This window comes from Hypanus sabinus, chromosome 3 (assembly GCF_030144855.1).
Source record: "Hypanus sabinus isolate sHypSab1 chromosome 3, sHypSab1.hap1, whole genome shotgun sequence".
Lineage (NCBI taxonomy): Eukaryota > Metazoa > Chordata > Chondrichthyes > Myliobatiformes > Dasyatidae > Hypanus > Hypanus sabinus.
The window spans coordinates 181,097,672-181,119,651 of NC_082708.1; the positions used below are offsets into that span (position 1 = coordinate 181,097,672).

The following is a 21,980-nucleotide window of genomic DNA, read 5'->3' on the forward strand; positions in this document are numbered from 1 at the left end:
CTTGACTTGACTTGACTTGAAATGGCGGTGCAGACTCGATGGGCTCCTTCTGCTCCTTTGTCTTATGGACTTTCATCACATGTGAAATTCTGGTTGTATCATCAGCAAACTTATAGATGACATTTGAGCTATGCCTCGTCACACAGTCATGGGTATAGATAGAGTAGAGCAGTGAACTAAGGACAGATCCTTGCGGTGTGCCGGTTTTGATAGTCAGGGCATCAAAAGTTACAGTAAAAAGGCAGGAGAATGGGGCTGAGAGGGACCATAAATCAGCCATGATGGAATGGCAGAGTAGATGTAATGGGCAGAATGGCCTAATTCAGCTCCTATGATTTATGGTTTTATGGGCTGAAACAAACAGTAAGATGAGGGATGAGATGTGTGGGGCAAAGGGAATACTGTAACAAGGCAAACTGAAATGGTTTAATAGTATTAATTAACATTACATTAAGCTTCTTGTTCTGTGTAATGAGCTGTTAATGGTGTGATAGCAAGGCACTTGCAAAAAGTCAAGATAATCATGTTTGACAAATTTATCATACAATTAGATTTCATGAGGAAATCTGCAGATGCTGGAAATTCAAACAACACACCCAAAATGTTGGTGGAACACAGCAGGCCAGGCAGCATCTATAAGGAGAAACAGTGCTTCTCCTTATAGTTGCTGCCTGGCCTGCTGTGTTCCGCCAGCATTTTGTGTGTGTTGATACAATTAGATTTAGTATTTTACCAGCTGATGTCATCATCTTGATGTGCAGTGGCTATACCCTGGGGCACAATTAAATCCATGTGCACTGCTCACACAATGCTGGAGGACCACAGCAAGTCAAACAATGTCAATGAAGAGGAATAATCAGTCAACTGTTTCTTGATAAAAGAGCACTGATGAAGGGTCTCAACCCAAAACGTCAGTTGTGTATTTCCCTCCATAGATGGCGTCTATCTTGCTGAGCTCCTTCAGCATTGTGTGTGTTCAAGATTTCCAGCATCTGCTGTCTATTCAATCCACATGCCTGTTGAATTGTCTTTTAAACGTTGTTATCATTTCAATTATTAAAATGAATCATTTCAATTCATTTCAATCATTGAATTCATTTCAATTCCCCTTTCTTTCAGTCAAAACGTTGAAGGTTTATTATATTCACAGTTGAAATTTAAAGGAAGGAGGTACAAGTGCAGCGAGGTTTGTTAGTACTATGGGGGGGGGGGGTTAAAACTAGATTTGTTTAAAATCCAGTGCCAGAGTAGATAGTGGAGCAGGGGTGAAAATAAATGATGTTAAAGGTTCATGCGAAGTCACAAATAGAAGGGCTGTGTGTGGTGGTAATAATCTTCTGAGGTGCGTCTATTTCAATGCGAGGAGTATTTTGGGGAAGGATGACGAGCTGAGGGTATAAATTGACACGTGGAATTATGACATTGTAGCCATTGGTGAAACTTGGCTACAGGAGGGGCAGGACTGGCAGCTTAATGTTCCAGGGTTCTGATGTTTCAGACGTGATATTGGCAAAGGGTTGAAGGGTGGCTGGAGGGTGGGCGGTTGGCATTGCTAGTCAGGGAAAATGTTTCAGCAGTGGTCAGACAGGCCAGATTAGAGGGCTTGTCTACTGAGGCCATATAGGTGGAGCTCAGAACAGAAAAGATATGACCACATTAATGGGGTTGTATTATAGACCACCCAATAGTCAGCGAGAATTGGAGGAACAAATCTGCAGTGATAGCAGATAACTGCAAGAAACAAAGTTGTGATAGTAGGGGATTTTAATTTTCTACATATTGATTGGGATTCCCAAACTGTTAAAGGTCTTGACCAGTTAGAGTTTATAAAATGTGTTCAGGAAAGTTTTCTAAATCAATATACAGAGGTACCGACTAGAGAGGATGCAACATTAGATCTCTTATTAGGAAACGAGTTAGGACAGCTGATGGAAGTGTGTGTAGGGGAACACTTTGGTTCCAGTGATCATAACACCATTAGTTTTAACTTGTTCACGGATAAAGATAGATCTGGTCCTCGGGTTGAGGTACTAAACTGGAAAAAGGCCAACTTTGAAGAAATGAGAAAGGATCTAAAAAGCGTGGATTAGGACAGGTTGTTCTCTGGCAAGGACGTCGTTGGTAAGTGGGAGGCCTTCAAAGGAGAAATTTTGAGAGTGCAGAGTTTGTATGTTCCTGTCAGGATTAAAGGCAATAAGAATAAGGAACCTTGGTTCTCGAGGGACTCTGACAAAGGAGAGATGTATGACATTTATAAGAAATAGGGAGCAAATAAGGTGCTTGAGGAGTATAAAAAGTTCAAGGAAATACTTAAGAAAGAAACCAGGAGGGCTACAAGAGGACATGAGATAGCTTTGGCAGTCAAGGTGAAGGATAATCCTAAGAGCTTCTACAGATATATTAAGAGCAAAAGGATAGTAAAGGATAAAATTGATCCTCTTGAAGATCAGTGTGGTCAGTATGAAACCAAAAGATATAGGGGAGAACTTACATGGGTATTTTGCATCTGTATTTACTAAGGAAACTGGCGTGGAATCAATGGAAATAAGGCAAACAAGTAGTGAGGTCATGGAACCTATACAGATTGAAGAGGAGGAGGTGCTTGCTATGTTGAGGCAAATCGGAGTAGATAAATCCCCAGGACCTGACAGGGTATTCCCTTGGACCCTGAAGGAGACTAGTGTTGAAATTGCAGGGGCCCTGGCAGATGTATTTAAAATGTCCTTATCTATGGGTGAGGTGCCGGAGGATTGGAGTATAGCTCATGTAGTTCTATTGTTTAAAAAAAGGCTCTAAAAGTAATCCGGGAAATTATAGGCTGGTAAATTTAAGTTGGTAGTAGGTAAATTATTTGAAGAAGTACTAAGAGATAGGATCTACAAGTATTTAGATTGACAGGGACTTATTAGGGAGAGTCAACATGGCTTTGTGCGTGGTAAGTCATGTTTCACAAATCTATTAGAGTTTTTCGAGGAGGTTACCAGGAAAGTGGATGAAGGGAAGGCAGTGGATGTTGTCTACATGGACAAGGTCCTGCATGGGAGGTTAGTCAGGAAGATTCAGTTGCTAGGTATACATGGGGAAGTAGTAAATTGGATTAGACATTGGCTTAATGGGAGAAGCCAGAGAATGGTAGTGGAGGATTGCTTCTCTGAGAGGAGGCCTGTGACTAGTGGTGTGCCCCAGGGATCAGTGCTGGGTCCATTGTTATTTGTCATCTATATCAATGATCTGGATGATAATGTGGTAAATTGGATCAGCAAATTTGCTAATGATTGGAGGTGTCGTGGACAGTGAGGAAGGTTTTCAATGCTTGCAAAGGGATTTGAACCAGTTGGAGGAATGGGCTGAAAAATGGCAGATGGAGTTTAATACAGACAAGTGTGAGGTATTGCACATTGGAAGGAAAAACCAAGGTAGAACATACAAGGTAAATGGTAGGACACTGATGAGGCCAAATTTGGAATATTGTGTGCAGTTTTGATCACTGGATTACAGGAAGGATATTAATAAGGTTGAAAGAGTGCAGAGAAGGTTTATAAGGATGTTGCTGGGACTTGAGAAACTGAGTTACAGAGAAAGGTTGAATAGATTAGGACTTTATTCCCTGGAGCGTAGAAGAATGAGGGGAGATTTGACAGATGTATATAAAATTATGATGGGTATAGATAGAGTGAATGCAAACAGGCTTTCCCCACTGAGGCTAGAGGACAAAAAAACCCCCAGGGACATGGGTTAAGGGTGAAGGGAGAAATGCTTAAAGGAAACATGGGTGGGGGGGCAGTGTGGAATGAGCTGCCAGATGAAGTGGTAAATACAGGTTCACTTTTAACATTTGAGAAAAACTTGGACAGGTACATGGATGAGGTGTATGAAGGGATATGGGCCAGGTGCAGGTCAGTGGGACTAGGCAGAAAAATGGTTCGGCACAGCCAAGAAGGGCCAAAAGGCCTGTTTCTGTGCTGTAATGTTCTATAGTTCTAAGAGCATCAGGATTAGGACTACCAGACCAAGTAATAGCTTCATCCCTCAGACTGTGAGATAAATGAATACCTTGCCACCACTGAGGTCTCGTCATTTGAATTACAAACATGAGAGAATCAGCAGACTTTGGAAATCCAAAGCAAAACACACAAAATACTGGAAGAACTCAGCAGGCCAGGCAGCATCTGTGGAAATTTTGGGATTGATGAAAGGTCTGGAAGGTAAGTTTTTTTTTAAAACTCAGAGTGCTGAGTACGTGGAATGGGCTGCCGGCAATGATGATGGAGGCAGATACGATAAGGTCTTTTAAGAGACTTTTGGATAGGTACATGGAGCTTAGAAAAATAGAGGGCTATGGGTAACCCTAGTGATTTTAAGGTAGGGACACGTTCAGCACAACTTTGTGGGCCAAAGGGCCTGTATTGTGCTGTAGATTTTCTAGGTTTCTGTTTTTGATCTGGAACATCGACCATTTACTCTTTTCCAAAGATGTGGCCTGGCCTGCTGAGTTCCTCCAGCATTTTGTGTGAGCTGCTTTTTGAATTATACCTTATTAACTTATTTATGGTAACATTTTGGTTTATGTGCTGTGAGGGCTATGTTTTGCAGGTACACTTTTGGCCAGAGGAACATTGTTTCATTTGGTTGTACGTATGTAGTCAGATGACAATAAACTTGAACTTCACTGTTACAGTCCAAGACTATGTCACTGTTGAAGCACATGAGCACAATTCAACAACTAAGAGACAAATCCATTTACATTAATGAGATGCCACTGTAAAGACATTAGTTGTGGCCATGTGATATTCTAGTATGCATTCTTTTCTAAGAAAAATGCAACAAAAAGGGCTTTATTTCATTTTGTAATCATTAAAATTGACATTACCGCCACCACTGAAAGGTATTACTTAATTTTACATGTCTACATGACATTCTTGAAAGTACGATAACTTTACAATAGACTAAAGTTTACAGCGAAATTCTTCCTTGATTCAAAGGAAATATCCATGAGTGCTTATAGGACCTGTATTCTCGATAGAAAGAGAGTAAACCAAAATAAATACAGCAGCAATGCCTAATATTTTCAGTTAGTTCCAAATTCATTCATAGCACAGCAGAATCCACCTTCTGTGCAATTGGCACATGTAGAAAATAAATTACATAAAGGACAGTCCCAAAATTGTGTGAAGAGAACCATGATGCCCTTTCAAATAAATTATATAAAGCTTTCACCTGGAAACATTGTTGGAGTCTTACTCCGAGTTACTCCTAACATTTTCTTAGATTTCAATGCATGGGCCCGGCTGTTGACTGCTACATCACTGCTTGCTAGTCACCAAGTTTCACCATACACTTATATGCCACTCCCCCATCAAATCCACAGTGATATGCTGATGACCTTACACAGGAGACATACTTAATTTGTTTTCTACTTCACTCCGCATTAGGATGCTACATTGAAGTTGTATCGGTGAGGCCTAATTTCTCAGGGCTAACAACCCTGACTGGTAAAAACAATTGTTACAGAAACAGCAAAGAAGAATACTTATACACCTGTGTGTGATAGTATTCCAAAGTCTCCATGCAGGACGTTCATGACCAACAGTAGTGAAAAGAGGACATGATGAAGGAAGACCTGAACACTGCGAGAGATGAAGGACCCTCATGCTGCCCTAAAAGCTAGCAGTGTAACAGGCAGTAAGAGGCCTACTTTTGAGTATTGTGTGCAGTTCTGATTATCTATCTAAAGGAAAGATGTCAATAAGATTGAAAGAATACAGTGGAAATTTGCAAAGATAAGGACTTCATGACCTGAATGACAGAGAACCATCGACGAGGAAATGTGCAGATGCTGGAAATTCAAGCACAATAAGCTTCATCAGGACTGACGAAGGGTCTTGGCCCGAAACGTCGACAGTGCTTCTCCTTATAGATGCTGCCTGGCCTGCTGTGTTCCACCAGCATTTTGTGTGTGGTGACAGAGAACCATCGTTGGGAGAGTAGGAGAATGAGGGGAGATGGCATGGAGATATATAGAATTATGAATGGTATAGATAGGGTAAATACAAGCAGGCTTTTTCCACTGTGGTTGGGTGAGATGAGAACTAGAGGTCATGGGTTAAGGGTAAAAGCTAAAATATTTTAGGTGAACTTGAGGGGGAACTTCTTTACTCAGAGTGTGCTGAGAGTGTGGAATTGGTGGATGTGGGTTTGATTTCAACATTAAGTGAAGTTTGGATAAGTATTTGGATGGGGGGCTGGTAGGGAGCACTATGGTGCAGGTGGAGGTCAATGGGACTAGGCAGAATAAATAATAGTTTGACATGAAGTGGATGGGGTGAAGAGCCTGTTTCTCTGACATAGTGCTCTGTTACTCTTTTCAGACCATTAACTTTTCTCCATCCGCAAGGCATGAGAGTTTTAAAACCAAAGGATGATTTGGCAATCGAGAGTATAATCTTCATGCATTTAAAGGATCCTGTAATGAGCAAGAACGATTCATCATGTGGATGTAAATTATGCTGCAAGCTGGCTCAGTACAAATGTCTATTTTGCAATCTGCTCTCTGCTGATGTACTCGTTAATATACCAATTTGCATTTTTAACCACAGTTACAAAGAGTTATCTGGAATAAATGATCATTCTTTGTAAAGGAAATTATGAAGTTACTTTAATTTGATTCCTTTTCTTGATGGACAAAGTTCTTTTGCCAAGACATAAAGCAGCACATTCTGCCTTATGTTAAAATGAAACCCAATCTTGAAACATATGTCTAATGTTATAATTATCTACATCACCTCTGACTAGAAATTGCAATCACCATTTACAACCCTATCTCCACTGGCTTCAATAGATGAGGAGCAATTCAGATGTTCAGAGCTGAAGTCTGCCTCGGGTCATCTCCCTTCGTCCAGAGCAGGAGACCTGCCAGTTTCACTAAGTCCTGAGCTTGACTTTATGTATCAGCTGCCTTGACACTGGGTCTGAAAGAGACTGCTCTACAACTTTTTCCAGCAGCAGTTCAAGAGGACTAGAATGTAAAGGTGAAGATGTAATGCTGAGGCAGTGTTGGTCAGAATCCATTTGGAGTATTGAGAGCAGTTTTGGGCCTCATATCTAATGAAGAATGTCCTGGTGATAGAGAGGGCCCAGAGATTTATGAGAATAGTCCCAGGAATGAAAGGGTTAACACAGAAGTGTTTGATGGCTCTGGGCCTGTACTCATTGGAATTTAGAAGAATTTTGGGGGGGGGGGAAGAATCTCATTGCATCTTATTGAAAGGCTGAGATAGAGTGGATGTGCAGAAGATTTTCCCCAGTAGTGGGGAAGTCAAGGATCAGAGGGCATAGTCTCAAAAAGGAAGGGCATCCCATGAGAACAGAGATGTAGAAGAATTCTTTTAACCATAGGGTGGCAAATCTGTGGAATTCATTGCCCTAGATGGCTGTGAAGGTCAAATCATTTGGTATACTTAAAGCATAAGATACTAGGTTCTTTATTAGTTAGGGTGTCAAAAGTTAGGGAAGAGACAGGAGAATAGGGTTGAGGAGGTAATAATTTAGCCATGATGGAATGGTGAAACTGAATTGATGGGCCAAATGTCCTAATTTGGTCCCCATGTCTTATGACTTACAAATTAGGCTGCAGATTAATTGAGGTGCTTCTCCTGACCCCACTCCTCAAGATGAAATAATTGAGAACTGGTGTTCAAACATTAAAAAAAAATCCTATTCAGAGCAGCCTCAATTGGACTTTGTTAAAATATTGATTTTAAAGCTATCATTAACAGTGGATAGACTACAGTGCTGACATTTGTGGCTGAGAAACATTGGCTCAACATACTGATTTATTTTAAAATCATACTATCCAACAATTCACATTTATTCATATCTTGTGATAATAAAAGTTGGGCTGTAATCATTACTAAAAGGTGCAGATGTGACTTTGCAAAAGGTAATTTTATACTTCTTGCTCTGATTCTCCCTGAAGCCCAAATTGTGTCAAGTTCTTCAGATGATACTCTAACACCCAACTAATGGGAGCTCAGAGGATGCTGTTTAATTCAGGAGTTGGTAACTCACTCAACACCTCATTAACATTCCTCATTACAGCCTGATGCAGAGTAACCAAGCATGAGAACTCAACATGATCATTCCCCTCCTGTTTAAAGAAATTGCAAGCAGTTAACCCAATATAGTGCACAGAATCTAGTCTTATCAGCAAAACTGTGCATTTAATTTCCAAGGAAGACAGGGTTGGTCACTTTGCTATAAGGTTACAAACTGTGGTCTGCTTTTTAGCAACAGCCCAGAATGTACAAGTTTCAAAGTTCCAGTGAAGGCTTCTGACAGGAAAATAAAAGACTATTGTAGGGGTTTAGTTCTAAAATTTAGAGCTGTAAGGTAATATCGCAGCTCTATTGGAAAGCTGTATTCAGTTCTGGTCACCTTATTGTATGGAAGCTTTGGAGAGTGTGCAGAGAAGATTTACCAGGATGCTGTCTGGACTAGAAGGCATGTCTTGTGGTGAGATAGGATGAGTGACATAGGGTTTTTCCCCTTTGGAGCAAAGAAGGATAAGAGGTATGCATGATAGGAAAAGCATAGATTGAGTAAACAGTCAAAGACTTTTTCCCAGGATGAAAATGCCTAATAAAGAGTGGATATTATTTTAAAGTGATTAGAGGAATGTATTGGGTGGGGGGGGGGGGAGAGATGTCAAACATAGGTTTTCATTTACACAGAATGGTGGGTACATGGAATGCACTGCCAGGGTTGGTCGTAGAAGCAGATACGTAGGGACATTTAAGAAACTCTTTGATAGGCAAATGTATGAAAGAAAAACGGAGGGGTTAGATTGATCTTAGAGTAGATTAAAAGGGCTGAAGGGCTTATAGTGTGCTGTAATGTTCTATGTTCTTCAAGATAAATAGTACAATTTCGGCACTGTTCAAAGCAAAGGTTCCGCAGATCAACTATTAAAAGCATCTAAAGAATATACTCTATGGGTGTCAAGGTGCCCTGATAATTCATTCACATCCTCAGAATGGAACACTTCCTCTGGCTATTTCACTCCAAGTAAACTGTGTTGGGTGAGCATGAAGAGAATAATTCAGTAAGGCAGTAGTCTACCGTCCTTTTGAATAATCATGACTGTCAGTGCAAGTATGCATCACACTGAAGCAAATTACTAACTGGTGGAGGATCTCAGCAGTTCAGGCAGCACCTGTGGAGGGAAATGGACAGCTGACATTTTGGGTCAAGACCCTTCTGCAGAATAGATTGAAGGGTCGTAACCTGAAGCATTGACAGTCCACATCCCTCCACAGATGCTGCCTGACCTACAGAGATATTCCAGCAGATTGGTTTTCTGATTCAGGTTCAAGCACTTGCAGTGCCTTCTGTCACCTTGTACTTGGATTGAAGAGGAACAGATTGAGTGGACAGAGACAACAAGGGGACATAATTTTACAGTGAGGATGTCAGAGGTAAGCTCTTGAAACAGAGATTGGTGAGCGCATGGAACAAAAGAGGAGGTAGAGGCAGATATATTCAGGGCATTTAGGAAACTCAGATAGACATATGGATCATAGAAAAGTGGAGGACTATGTAGAAGGGAAGGGTTAGATTGATCCCAAAGTAGGTTTAAAGGTCAGTACAACACTATGGGCTGATGGGCCTGTACTGTGCTGTGATGCTCTACAGTATGTTCTATGTTCTACTTTCAGAAGCTAACAACTTAAACCCTGTCACAAACATGCTTGCAAGTTGGCCGCTCTACCGCTTCAGTCAGATCTGTAATATTCCCAAAGGAAATGTGCTGTTCAGATTGTGATATAAAAACTGAGATAACCACCAAACTATTTACAAAGACTAAAGGAGAGAGTCACAAATCCAGTTGTAATTCCTAATAACTATACAATCAGTTTAGTGTCCAACGTCTTCAAAAGTCAAATAGTGCATCGGACTCTTGTATTGCTGCACTACCTCTGTCCAGTTATGCTTGTCTCATGTGCAAAGTGCAAGGGACATTTTTATTTGTACTGATTTACAGGTACCCATACAGACACAGATGAACACACACACACACATACACACAAAATAGAAACAAAGACAAACAGAAACACATCCGCACACGATCTCCCCCATGGTAAAGGTGAGGTTTCAAGGCCAGCAGTACTGTTTACTTATCAAAAAATAGTAAAATAGCCATTTAAGCTTTAAGCGTTATACACCAGAGGGAGGCCATTTGGTACAACAAATTTCTTCATCAGGTGTTTTATCTAATCATTGTGCACAGTTCATTTCAAGCAACCAGCAGATTTTTTTTCTTTTTAAGAGCATTTATGCTGAGATCAGCAGATTAAAAAAATCATAAGCCTCTCACTTTAATTCTTAAGGACAGGAAAAGAATGGAGGGTTATGGGCTGAGTGCAGGTTGGTGGGACTAGGTGAGAGTAAGTGTTCGGCACAGACTAGAAGGGCCGAGATGGCCTGTTTCTGCGCTGTAATTGTTATATTGTTACATTTTAAGGAAATTGGGTTTTGTGTTCTAAGGGAGGCAAAGAAGAGTGTATTCTTCCACACTGCCTGGGCAAAATTAAGGTAAAAATCCTACTGATAAAATAACTAAAACTTGCCTCAGCAGCAATTTCAGTAGCAGAATACCCCTGCATATCTATGAGGAATTTTAGTATTTCCAGGGCAGTACTGACACAATTACATTAAAAAAAAACTCATTTCCATGCTACACGCCACTAATGAAAATAGATTAAGGTTGCCCCATTCATTTCATGAGGGATCTTTACACGCACTTTGCAGTGAGCTCCAGTAAGGCAGTGTACCTAACCTCAGGTTTCTAGCTGGAATAGGCAAAAGATAGGTCAGGGGGAATCCTTTCAACTGAAAATGACTCATAGTTCTTTTGAACTAAAATATCTTCTGACTAGAATCTCAAAATCAAACAGCATTGGACAAAGTCATTCAGCCCAAATTATCTGTTCTTTGAAAGTGCTAACCAATTAGTTCTATTCTCCAACTCTTACCCCAGAGTATTCATTCTAGTCTTTATTAATCTCCCTTCAAAAAGTTAGTTATTACTAACCTTAATCCCTTTACTTGGGAGAGCAAAATAAAAATTCTCTTTATTGATTTTTAATAAGGAAGCAAGATGGTGAGGGAAGAATTCCTATGCTGGTTCCATGTAGTGTGTGTGTTGAGTTGATGGTCAGCTGTCTTTAGCAACTGGTCGCATGGGGGGGGGGGGGCAGAGGGTATTATCTTTCTTTCCATTCACTGAAGGAGGCAGAGTTCCTCATTTTCGACTGCTTCTAAGTTTTCTTCTTCCTTCACAGCTTCCTCTGGCTCTTCGTCAGGTAGTGGTTCAGTCCTGTTCACCTTCTCCCGAAGTTCCATGAGCAGGTCACGGCTCTCGCTGGCTGGCAGGTTGCTCAGGTAGTACTGTGGTGCAAACTCAATCAGCCTACGGGAAGGAAATAGAGAAAATAAAACTTGACATAGGTAGGGGCATCAGAAATTCCCAGATATGTGCAATGTATGTTCCACATATAAAAATCTCAAACCAATCTTGGATGTCGAGGCTTTAGAGAGGGTGCAGAAGTGCTGCTGCTGGGATTAGAGAGAGTCTGAGGCTGGACAAATTTGGGTTGTTGTCTCTGGAGTGTCAGAGGCTGAAGGGAGATCTGATAGAGATTTATGAGATTGAGAGGCATAAAGTAGACAGATAACATTTTTCTTCCCCCCAGGGTTAAAATGTCTAATACCAGAGGACATGCATTAAAGGTAAGAGAGGGTAATTTCAAAGTTACTATGAGGCAAGTTTTTTGTTATACATGGGGAGTGGTAGATGCCTGGAATGCACTGATGGTAGAAGCAGAAATATTAGATACCTCAACAGACGCTTAGATAGGCACATGAATGTGAGAAAGATGGAGGAATATGAACATTGTGTAAACAGAGGGGATTATTTAGGTAGCCCATTTGATTATTAATTTAATTGGATTGGCACAAAATTGTGGGCCAAAGGGCCAGTTGCTGTTCTATGTATATCAGTTGACCTATTCATTTGGTATTTCAGCAAATCCTAGCTAAAACTTGATAAATTAAAGAAAAAAATACTTCATTATTGGGAGTAAGGTTCTTCTTAGACTTTTTCCATCAAACTCTAATGGAATGATAAGATACGGGTTAGATTATTGATCTTGCAGCTCCTAGAGTAAATTTAGACACAAAATTTAAATTTAAGTAATTGTACATAGAATACAGAATGGTCACCATCCTCACCATCATGAGTTACATCATATGATGTGGGCATAATGGTCTAAGGACCATGGTTGTTCTTGGCAAATTTTCTGACAGATGTGGTTTGCCATTGCCTTCTCCTGGAAAGTGACTTTACAAGACGGGTGACTCCAGCCATTATCAATACTCTTCAGAGGTTGTCTGCCTGGCGTCAGTGGCCGCATAACCAGGACTTGTGATATGCACTAGCTGCTCCTATAACCATCCACTGCCTGTTCCCATGGCTTCATGTGACCCTGATCAGGGGAAAGGGGGGCTAAGCAGGTGCTATACCTTGCCTAAGGGTGGCCATACACCTCTTTTGGTAGGGACATATCTTCACCCCACTATGCACATCAAACGGTGTGCAGCTGAAGGATCAGGATCCAAGACAGTTAAAAAGAGACAACAGAACTACCTTAAGAGGAAGGAGGACATTTCTCGAGCCAAAGTCACGATAAGGAAGTGCTCGCTGTAAACATCAGTTAAAGTAATTAACTGAATACAGCAGTTAATCTAAGAGGCTCTCAGATAAGCACATGAATGTGCAAGAAATGGAAGCATATGGAATAGAGATTAATTTAGTTGGGCATTTAATTAACAAATTAATTAGTTCAGCATACAATATTGTGTGCTGAAGGGCTGTATTATCCCATGTTCATGCTCTAATATTAAGCGAATTACTTAGGTCTGAAAATTGTGTGCTCTATAAACAAAATATCACTCAAGTAGCATTGACAAAAGATCAAGATCCTAAACAGCTAAAAATGGACAAGGAAATTATCTTGAGGTTAAACAGAATGAAAGAAGAAATGGATCTTGGGCAGACAGGAAAGAGTTAACAGTCGCCATGAGGAAGCGGATGCAGATATCTTCCTAGTGGTTCAAGTATTACAAAAACACAAATCATATTATTTGAGCAACATCTTAATAATCTATGGAAGAAACACAGATTCTCTGTACGATTACAAAACAGGGAAAGAGCAGCTAACACACACTCAGAATGGGGAAGACCCTGTCTGACCCAGTCAATCAACATTTTTCAGGAAGTGATACCCCAGTGAATTTTGGAAAACCCAATGATGTGGCATACCTACAACTGCAAAATCCCTTTATATAAATTTCACATACAAAAAAAAAATCTTCCAGAAGCTTAGGGCTGTGGATTGAAGGTGAACATTAGCAGCAATTGCGAAAAGGTATGACTTTAATATATGATGCAAAAGTGAAAAACTAGTGAACGTCCAAAAAGACGAGGGAGTTATGTGCACAGATCTAAATGTATAGCAAAATAATCAATAAAATTATTCATGACTTTACAGAAAACACAAAAGGAGGTAATTCAGTGTAAGTTCTATACACAATCCTGATAATCCCAATCTTCTGCACTCTTGCTTTTGAGTACTTTCATGTACTTATGCAGTTACCTTACAAAAGCCACAACAAATCTGCTTCACTAACCCCAAACTACCTGATCCCCAGCAGCATATTCTCTACAGTCTAATCTTAAGCTGCAAAACAAGATTGCTCTGCCACCTTTGATTCTTTTGCCAGTCTTTCTATGTTCTGTTCTCTCTACAGTACTGTGCAAGAGTCCCGTGTGTGTGTGTGTGTACACCCCCTCCCCCAAGACTTTGCACAGTGCTGTCTTTGTTAACATAGAGAGGAAGGCATGTTTCTAAATCTAGCGGGAGCAAAATAATGGCAAGGGTGAGCTGCCACAAGTGGAGTGTGGTGAAAGAGAGGGGACGGGCATGGCCTTCTCCACCGTCTTGATGAGGTCACACTCAGGTTGGAGGAACAACACCTTATATTCTGTCTGGTAGCCTCCAACCTGATGGCATGAACATTGATTTCTCGAACTTTTGATAATGCCTCCCCACACCCCGTCTTCTTCACCATTCCCCATCCCCTTTTCCCTCTCTCACCCTATCTCCTTACCTGCCCATCGCCCCCCTCTGGAGCCTCACCCCCATTTTCTTTCTTCCACAGCCTTCTGCCCTTTTCTATCACACTCATCCTTCTGCAGCCCTGTATTTTTTTCATGAATCAACTTCACCGCTCTTTACTTCATCCCTCCCCCTTCGGGTTTCACCTATCACCCGAAGGTTCTCTTTCCCCTCCCCCCACCTTTTAAACCTACCCCTCAGCTTTCTTTCTCCAGTCCTGCCGCAGGATCTCAGCCCGAAACGTCAACTGTACTCTTTTCCATAGATGCTGCCTAGCCTGCTGAGTTCATCCAGCATTTTGTGTGGGTTGCTCAGATTTCCAGCATCTGCAGATTTTCTCTTGTTTGTGCTTTAATTTATTATTTTTAACATCTACAGTTCTTTTGTTCTTCTAATATAGTCCTGTCTCATTCTTTCTGCTGAAAGGAATGAAAACTTATCTCCTATGAATCCACCCACTCCACCAACCTGTCTGTTCCTTTTCTGGTTTCAAAGTACATTTATTATCAAAGTACACAAGCCCGAGATCCATTCTCCCGCAGGCAGTCACAAAACAAACACCATTCAAAGAAATGCATCAACGTCCAACCCGCGGAAAAAGAAAAAATTGCGCAAATGGCAAAAGTGAGCGAACATCATGTAGAATATGAAACATCAAACCAGGAGTATTCAGTTTAGTCACAAGCAAGAGAAAATCTGCAGATGCTAGAAATCCCAGCAACACCAAATGCTACAGAAACTCAGCAGACCAGGCAGCATCTATAAAGAAAATATAGTCTATATTCTCCAGCATTTTGCATGTATTCAGTTTAGTGTAATGTTTTCAGTTTTTTTGTAGTTCATGTTATCATTGTTGTCAGTGAGATTGCTAATGCTGTTATTACTTCTATTGTTATGGTATTATTATTACAGCTTTTTAAAAGTGACTTTGTTCTCACTGTCATTTTACATTTGATTTTATTGGTGTTATTATTCCTATTCTGTCAGTACTGTATTCTTAAGTTCTCTAGATAAAACAAGTGGTTGAAGTTAAGCTGTAACTTTTCAAATCTCTAGATAAGTCAGCTTCCTTAAGGTTGTCTAGCTGGGTGGTGATAAGCTGTCATTACTCATGAAATGTTCCCATGGCATGAGACTCAAATATTGTCTTTCCCTGGTAGTGTATGAGGTTGCAGGATGACCTAATCGAGATTTATAAGATCATGAGAGGCTTAGATAAGGTGAATAGTCAGTCTTTTTTTCCAGGGTACACAAGGCTAAAACTATAGGGCAAAGGTTTAAGGTGAGATGGGAAAGATTTAAAAGGAGATTCATAAATCAAAATATTGAGTATAGGAGTTGCGGTGCTATGTTGAAATTCTACAAGACGTTGGTGAGACCTAATTGGAGTATTGTGTGCAATTCTAGCCACCTACCTCAGGAAAGATATCAATAAGCTTGAGAGAGTGCAGAGAAAATTTACAAGGATGTTACTGGTGTCAGCATGCTTCCGGCACCAACTTCGCACACCCACAGCTCACCAACTTTAACCCTAACCCATATGCCTTTGGAATGTAGGAAGAAACCAGAGCAACTGAAGGAAGCTCATGGAGTCATGGGGAGAAGGAACAAACAGTGGTGAGAATCGAACCCCAATTGTTGATCATTGGTGCTGTAAAACCATTTGCCATTTCATTAACGTTTATCTTTGACCATCGTTGTCCCTGTAACTAAGAAAACCAAGGTAGCATGGCTGAACGATTGGCACCCTGTCACACTCACCTCAATTATAAACAAATACTTTGTTAGTCTACATCTGCAGAATTCTACCACCTACACTGGGCCCTCTACAATTTGCCTACTGAAAGAACTGGTCTACCAATGACACCATAACCAGAGCTCTAGACACCTTCCTCACTTACCTGGGATGCATAAGTTCAAATGCTGTTCTTGGACTACAGTTCAGCATTCACCACCATAATTCCCTCCAGAATCGACAGGAAGCTCAGAGACCTCGGCTTGCACCCTGCCTTGTGCAGCTGGACCCTGAACTTCCTATCAGTTCGCTAACAGGTGGTAAGGATGGGCTCCCTCATCTCTGTCCCTCTGAGCCTCAACACAGGTGCCCCCCACAGGGTTGTGTCCCAAGTCCCCTCCTCTACTTCTTTACACTCATGACTGTGCTGCCACACACAGCTCCAATCTGCTGATCCAATTTGCAGATGACGTGGCATTGACTGGTCTTATTGGCAGTTACGAGACAGCCTACAGAGGAGAGGTTAACACGTGGACATAGTGGTGCCAAGTTAACAACCTCTCCTTCAATGTCCAAAAAACAAAAGAGCTGATCGTGGATTACAGCAGGAACAAAAACAGGTGCACCCCAATCACCAGCCTCCAAATCCTTGAGACCTTCTAAAGGGGCACCATTGACAGCATCCTGACTGGCTGTATCATGGCCTGGTACGAGAACTGCACCAACCCTGAACACTGGGCACCACAGAGGGTAGTACAGACAGCCCAGCGGACCTGTGGATGTGAACTCCCCTCCACTGAGGACATTTATAGAAGCAGGTGCATTAAAGAGGACTGGAAGATCATCAGGGACAGCGATCACCCCAGCCATAAGCTGTTTCAGCTGCTTCCATCTGGTAAACTCTACTGCAGCATTAAATCCAGGAAACAACAGGCTATGGGACAGCTTCTTTCCACAACCTATTAGACTTATAAATTCACATACCTGTTCACTGCAACAGAGTCATAATGCAGAGATTTTTACTCCCTCACACTGTGGGAAGGATGTAAGATTTAAATTTATCTAAATTCTTACTCTGGTTAAGTATTAAATGTTCTCCTAACTTCATGTAATTCCAGGATCTGACAAAAAAGATGCTTCTTGACGACGCTCTCCTTAACCCATGTTAATATTTGTGGTTTTGAGTTATTTTACTTTGCTTATTTAAAAAAAACTCAAGAACTTGTGACATAAAATCATGCTTTGAGAATAGATTCAGTAGTTTGCTGAGAACATCAAGTATTCACAGTGTTTCCTAACCCCTGCCCCCTTCCCCATGAGCATACAGTGCCGAATAAACCCATTTTGCAATAGTCCTTACATCTCAGGCTGTATTTCAGAGACAATGCTGATGCAGTTGTCTAGGAAGATGGTAAATTCATGATACAGGACCCAGGAGGGAGGTCGTGGCTGAGGTTTTCTGGTGAGATAACACGACATAGGATGAAGGTGAGCCACGTGCTTGTGATTCAGCATCAAGTAATTTCCAGACCCATCGACATCTCTGGCTACCTGGAAGCAGGATTTTTTTTAAAAAGGTGTGGTAATAGGAGGAAGGTTGCAGAGAGAAGAGGAAAAAGTAGTGTTATTAATCCAATAAATCAAGACCCTAAAATTTCCACAACTATGTACATAGTCACCATACATTAAGGATGCAATCACAGGATTATCCTATACCATTGTCCCCTGATTATTAGAGAATAAAATTGAGGGTTGCTGGGCAGTGCTGCTTGAAGACCAAGAGGGCCTGTTCCGCACTGTATCTCTATCAATCAATCAATGAATAAATAAATAGTTACAAATGAATTTGACTATTACAATATTTCTAGAAATGCCAAGAGATCTGTTCCCTTGGCTGAAGGGCCTCAAAACGGAGCATATGCTCAAAGTAATTGAAAGGCCTAGAAAAAGTGGACATGCAGAGCATGCTTCCAACAGTGGGAGAGTCCAGGACTAGAGGGCACAGCCTCAGAGTACAAGGAACAGAGGCAAGCAGGAATTTCTTTATCTGGATGATAGAGAATCGGTGGAATTCATTGCCACAGGTAGCTTGCAGGCCAGCTCATGGTATATTTCAAGCAGAGGTTGATAGGTTCTTGATTAGTAAGGGCATCAAAGATTTCAAGGAGAAGGCAAGAGAATGGAGTTGAGAAAGATAATACAGTAAATTAACCATGATGAAATGGTGGAACAGATTTTTATGGGCCAAATTGTCTAATTCTGCTCTGATGACTTATGGCCATGGGTCAGTTAACTATATTCAAGAGGTACACTTCAACTAAATCTCAGAGGATATTATAGAGGTAGTTATTTCTGTTTAACCTGATATTGACCCTAATGAACTGTGCAGCATCTGTGGGAGTAATTGAATTTTCAAAGTTTTTGCTCAAAATACTGCAAAAGGACTGAGAAACAAGACGGCCAGTTTAGAGAGCAGAAGGGAAGTGGTGAGAAGGGGTCTGAGGTTGATTGGTGGACCGAGGAGGGGTGTAAGATGGCAGGCAGGTTGTGCCCTGTAGAGAAGAGGAGCAAGGTGGATGTAGGTGGAGACAGACAAAGAGGGATAAAAATATTTGAAGAGGTAGATGGAGTAAAGAGAAGGAAGGGGAATGTGAAGACTAGAGACAGATGCTGGAAGCGATAAGCAGGAACACAAAGGGCTACCATTGCTGGAGTCTGATAAGTAAAGGAGGAACTCTAGTAAAGTGTCTTGGCCTGAAACGTTGACCGTTTATTCCCCTCTACAGATGCTGCCTGACCCGCTAAACTCTTCTAGCATTTTGTGGGTGTTACTCAAGATTTCTCGTGTGCATGTGTATGCAGTGTTTGCGTGTAGGGGGCGAGTAGTGGGCGTGTAAAGAATGGACAGAAAAAGGAGGGGAAGCGGACAAAAATAGGAGGGCTGGAGAGGGCATGGGGGAAATGAGCTAGAGTGGGAGAATGGGACAAACAACTACCAAAGAAACAAATTACCTAAAATTAGGAAACTCAAAAGTTCATGTCATTGTGGATTACCCTAGTGGAATTTAAGACCTTATTCAAAGCACTGTGACGTAGTTATTAGAATAGCCCTTCACAGCACCAATGAACCAGGTTCAATTCCTGTCATTGCCTATAAGGAGTTCATATGTTCTGCCCATGACTGCACGAGTTTCCTCCCACTTTCCAAAAGACATACCAATTGGGAAGTTAATTGGGCACTGTAAATTGTCCCATGTTTAAGGTAGGGTTAAGTTGGGGGTTGCTGGGTGGTGCTGCTTGAAGAGTTGTAAGGGCCTATTCCACACTGTATCACAATAAATAAATATAAGCAACACACCCAAAATGCTGGTGGGACGCAGCAGGCCAGGCATCATCTACAGGGAGAAGTTTCGGGCCGAGACCCTTAGTCGGGTTATAGTATAATATAATATAAGTTATGACATGCAATTTTGTTGTACACAGCTAATTAAATATTTTCTGTTAACATTTGGGACGTGGTTCACAGATATCAGCTAATCAACTTTGCTTCCTTTCAGATATCTAGGATCCACAGTTTTTAAAGAATCAAAATGATCTACACTCAGCAGAATACAAGATCATAACCCAGATAATAGACTAGCAATCATTTGCAAACCAGAAAGGTGCTCACTCAAATACGAATGGGTACTAATGGACATTATAGGAGGAATTAAGTGCACCATGGTCACGCACCTTGAGGAAGTAACCTGAGATCAGAGCTCTTTTGATGTTGAGCACATTTTCATCCATTCCAAAATTTGGTGGGGAAATTGGCAGCTCAATTCTCTGCATCAGCTCCAAAAGCTCATATCGAATTATATCGGCCAACTTCAGAGCAGAGTAACTCAGATAATTCTTCAGGCACCACGTTTCATCTTCATTATCTGCAAGGAGATTTCACAGAGACAATATGAAGACACTATCCTCTCATGGTAGACAAATTGAAATGCACCACGTGTAATACAGGCTATAGGAGATATGGGATATCAATTTCTTTTACTTAGACATACAGCACAGAAACAGGCCCTTCTGGTCTAACAAGCCATGTAACCAATTAACCTACTAACCCGCAAGTCACCATGTTTCTGGCACCATCATAGCAAGCCCAAAACTTACTAGCCCTCACCTACGCATCTGGGGTGTTGAAAGAAACCAGAGCACCCAATGGAAACCCATGTGGTCACAGCTAGGATATACAAACTCCTTACAGACAACATTGGAATTGAACCAGATCACTGATACTGTAATAGCATTACACTACCCTCTACACTAGCACGGTGCTGTAAAGAGTTTAAATTAGAGAAAGTTGTTGTATCATTGCACCTTTAATCTACAGATATTTTGGGTGTAATTGGGTATATTTAAAGTGGAGGTTGAGAGGTTCACCACCTTCTGCCTGGTGACCACACCTGCAGCAAGTGTTGGCTGCTCGAGGAACTCAGGCTCAACCCATTACATAATATTACCCATCAGTCACACCCATTACATTAGCTGCCTCAAATTCAGTCTGTGGTCAGGGACTGTGAGTGAGGTGGGTAGTGGGATCCAAGAGACAGTGCTGGAGGAGCCTCAGCCCTTGAGCTTGTCCAACAGGCCTGAGATTCTTGCCTCCTGTGTGGATGAGAGTGGGGTGGGGGCTGTAGGAAGGATGAGCAACTTAACTGTGGCACAGGGAACCATTCGGGGGAGGGGTGGGAAGAGAAAAATGTAGTGGTAATTGGGGATACTATATTCAGGGGAATAGACAAAGTTCTCTGTTGCGAGGATAGAGCGTTCTGAAGGCTGTGTTGCCTGCCTGCTGCCCGGGTTCAGGACATCTTATCTCATCTGCAGAGTAATCTGCAGCAGGAAGGGAAAAATCCGGTTGTTGTAGCCCATGTGGGACAGATGCTCCTGACGACTGCTGCTGGCTATGAGGATGTCATCCAAATAGATGAATGCGAAGTCCCACCACGTCCATTAACCGCTGGAACGTCTGTGCGGCATTCTTCAGGCCGAACGGCATGCGGAGGAACTCGAAAAGGCCGAACAGGGTGATGAGAGCTGCTTTGGGGACGTTGTCCGGATGCATCGGGATTTGATGGTATCCTCGGACAAGGTCTACCTTGGAGAAGATCCGTGCGCCGTGCAGGTTTGCTGCAAAGTCCTGAATGTGCGGCACAGGGTAGCGGTCCGGTGTGGTAGCCTCGTTCAACCTGCGGAAGTTGCCGCATGGTCTCCAGCCCCCTGTTGCTTTGGGCACCATGTGCAGGGGGGAGGCCCATGGGCTGTCGGACCACCGGATGATCCCCAATTCCTCCATCCTCTTGAACTCCTCCTTCGCCAGTCAGAGCTCGTCCGGGGGAAGCCGCCGAGCACGGGTGTGGAGGGGTGGTCCCTGGGTCGGGATGTGCTGCTGTATGCCGTGTCGGGACATGGCTGCCATGAACTGCGGTGCCAGAACCGATGGGAAATCCGCCAGGACTGGTGAAGTCGTTGTCGGACAGCGTGATGGAGTCGAGGTGTGAGGCTGGCAACTGGGCTTCTCCCAGGGAGAACGTCTGAAAGGTCTCGGCGTGGACCAGTCTCTGCCTTGGCAGGTCGACCAGCAGGCTGTGAGCCCGCAAAAAATCCGCACCCAGAAGCGGTTGGGCTACGGCGCCCAGTGTGAAGTCCCACGTGAACCTGCTGGAGCTGAACTGTAGCTGCACCGTACGGGTGCTGTAGGTCCTTACCGTGCCTCCGTTCACGGCCCTCGGGGGGGACCCAGTGCCCTGTTGAGGGTGTCGTAACTCGTCAGAGGTAAGACCCTGATCTTGGCACCGGTGTCGATCAAAAAACGGCGTCCCGACCTCTTGTCCCACACATACAGGAGGCTATCCCGATGGCCAGCCACCATAGCCATCAGCGGGGCTTCTGTGCCCCACCGCTGGTGGTAGAAGTGCCATTTTTCGTTGGTCTCCTCACCCCTGCCTCTGGGGTTAGCGGGTTCT

The 21,980-nt window shown here is 42.3% G+C and overlaps 1 protein-coding gene across 1 annotated transcript in view; it reads right to left on the reverse strand.

Annotated features, from left to right (window-relative positions):
• Positions 1 to 4,810: 4,810 nt before the first annotated feature.
• Positions 4,811 to 21,980, reverse strand: part of LOC132391939 (putative pre-mRNA-splicing factor ATP-dependent RNA helicase DHX32) — a 147,065-nt gene continuing 129,895 nt past the window's right edge. The window contains exons 10-12 of the mRNA XM_059965743.1: positions 19,702 to 19,892; positions 17,330 to 17,520; positions 4,811 to 11,467 (exon numbers count right to left, since the gene is read on the reverse strand). Coding sequence (XP_059821726.1) covers positions 11,278 to 11,467; positions 17,330 to 17,520; positions 19,702 to 19,892 — 572 coding nt within the window. The 3' untranslated portion in view covers positions 4,811 to 11,277. The remainder of the gene's footprint in view (positions 11,468 to 17,329; positions 17,521 to 19,701; positions 19,893 to 21,980) is intronic.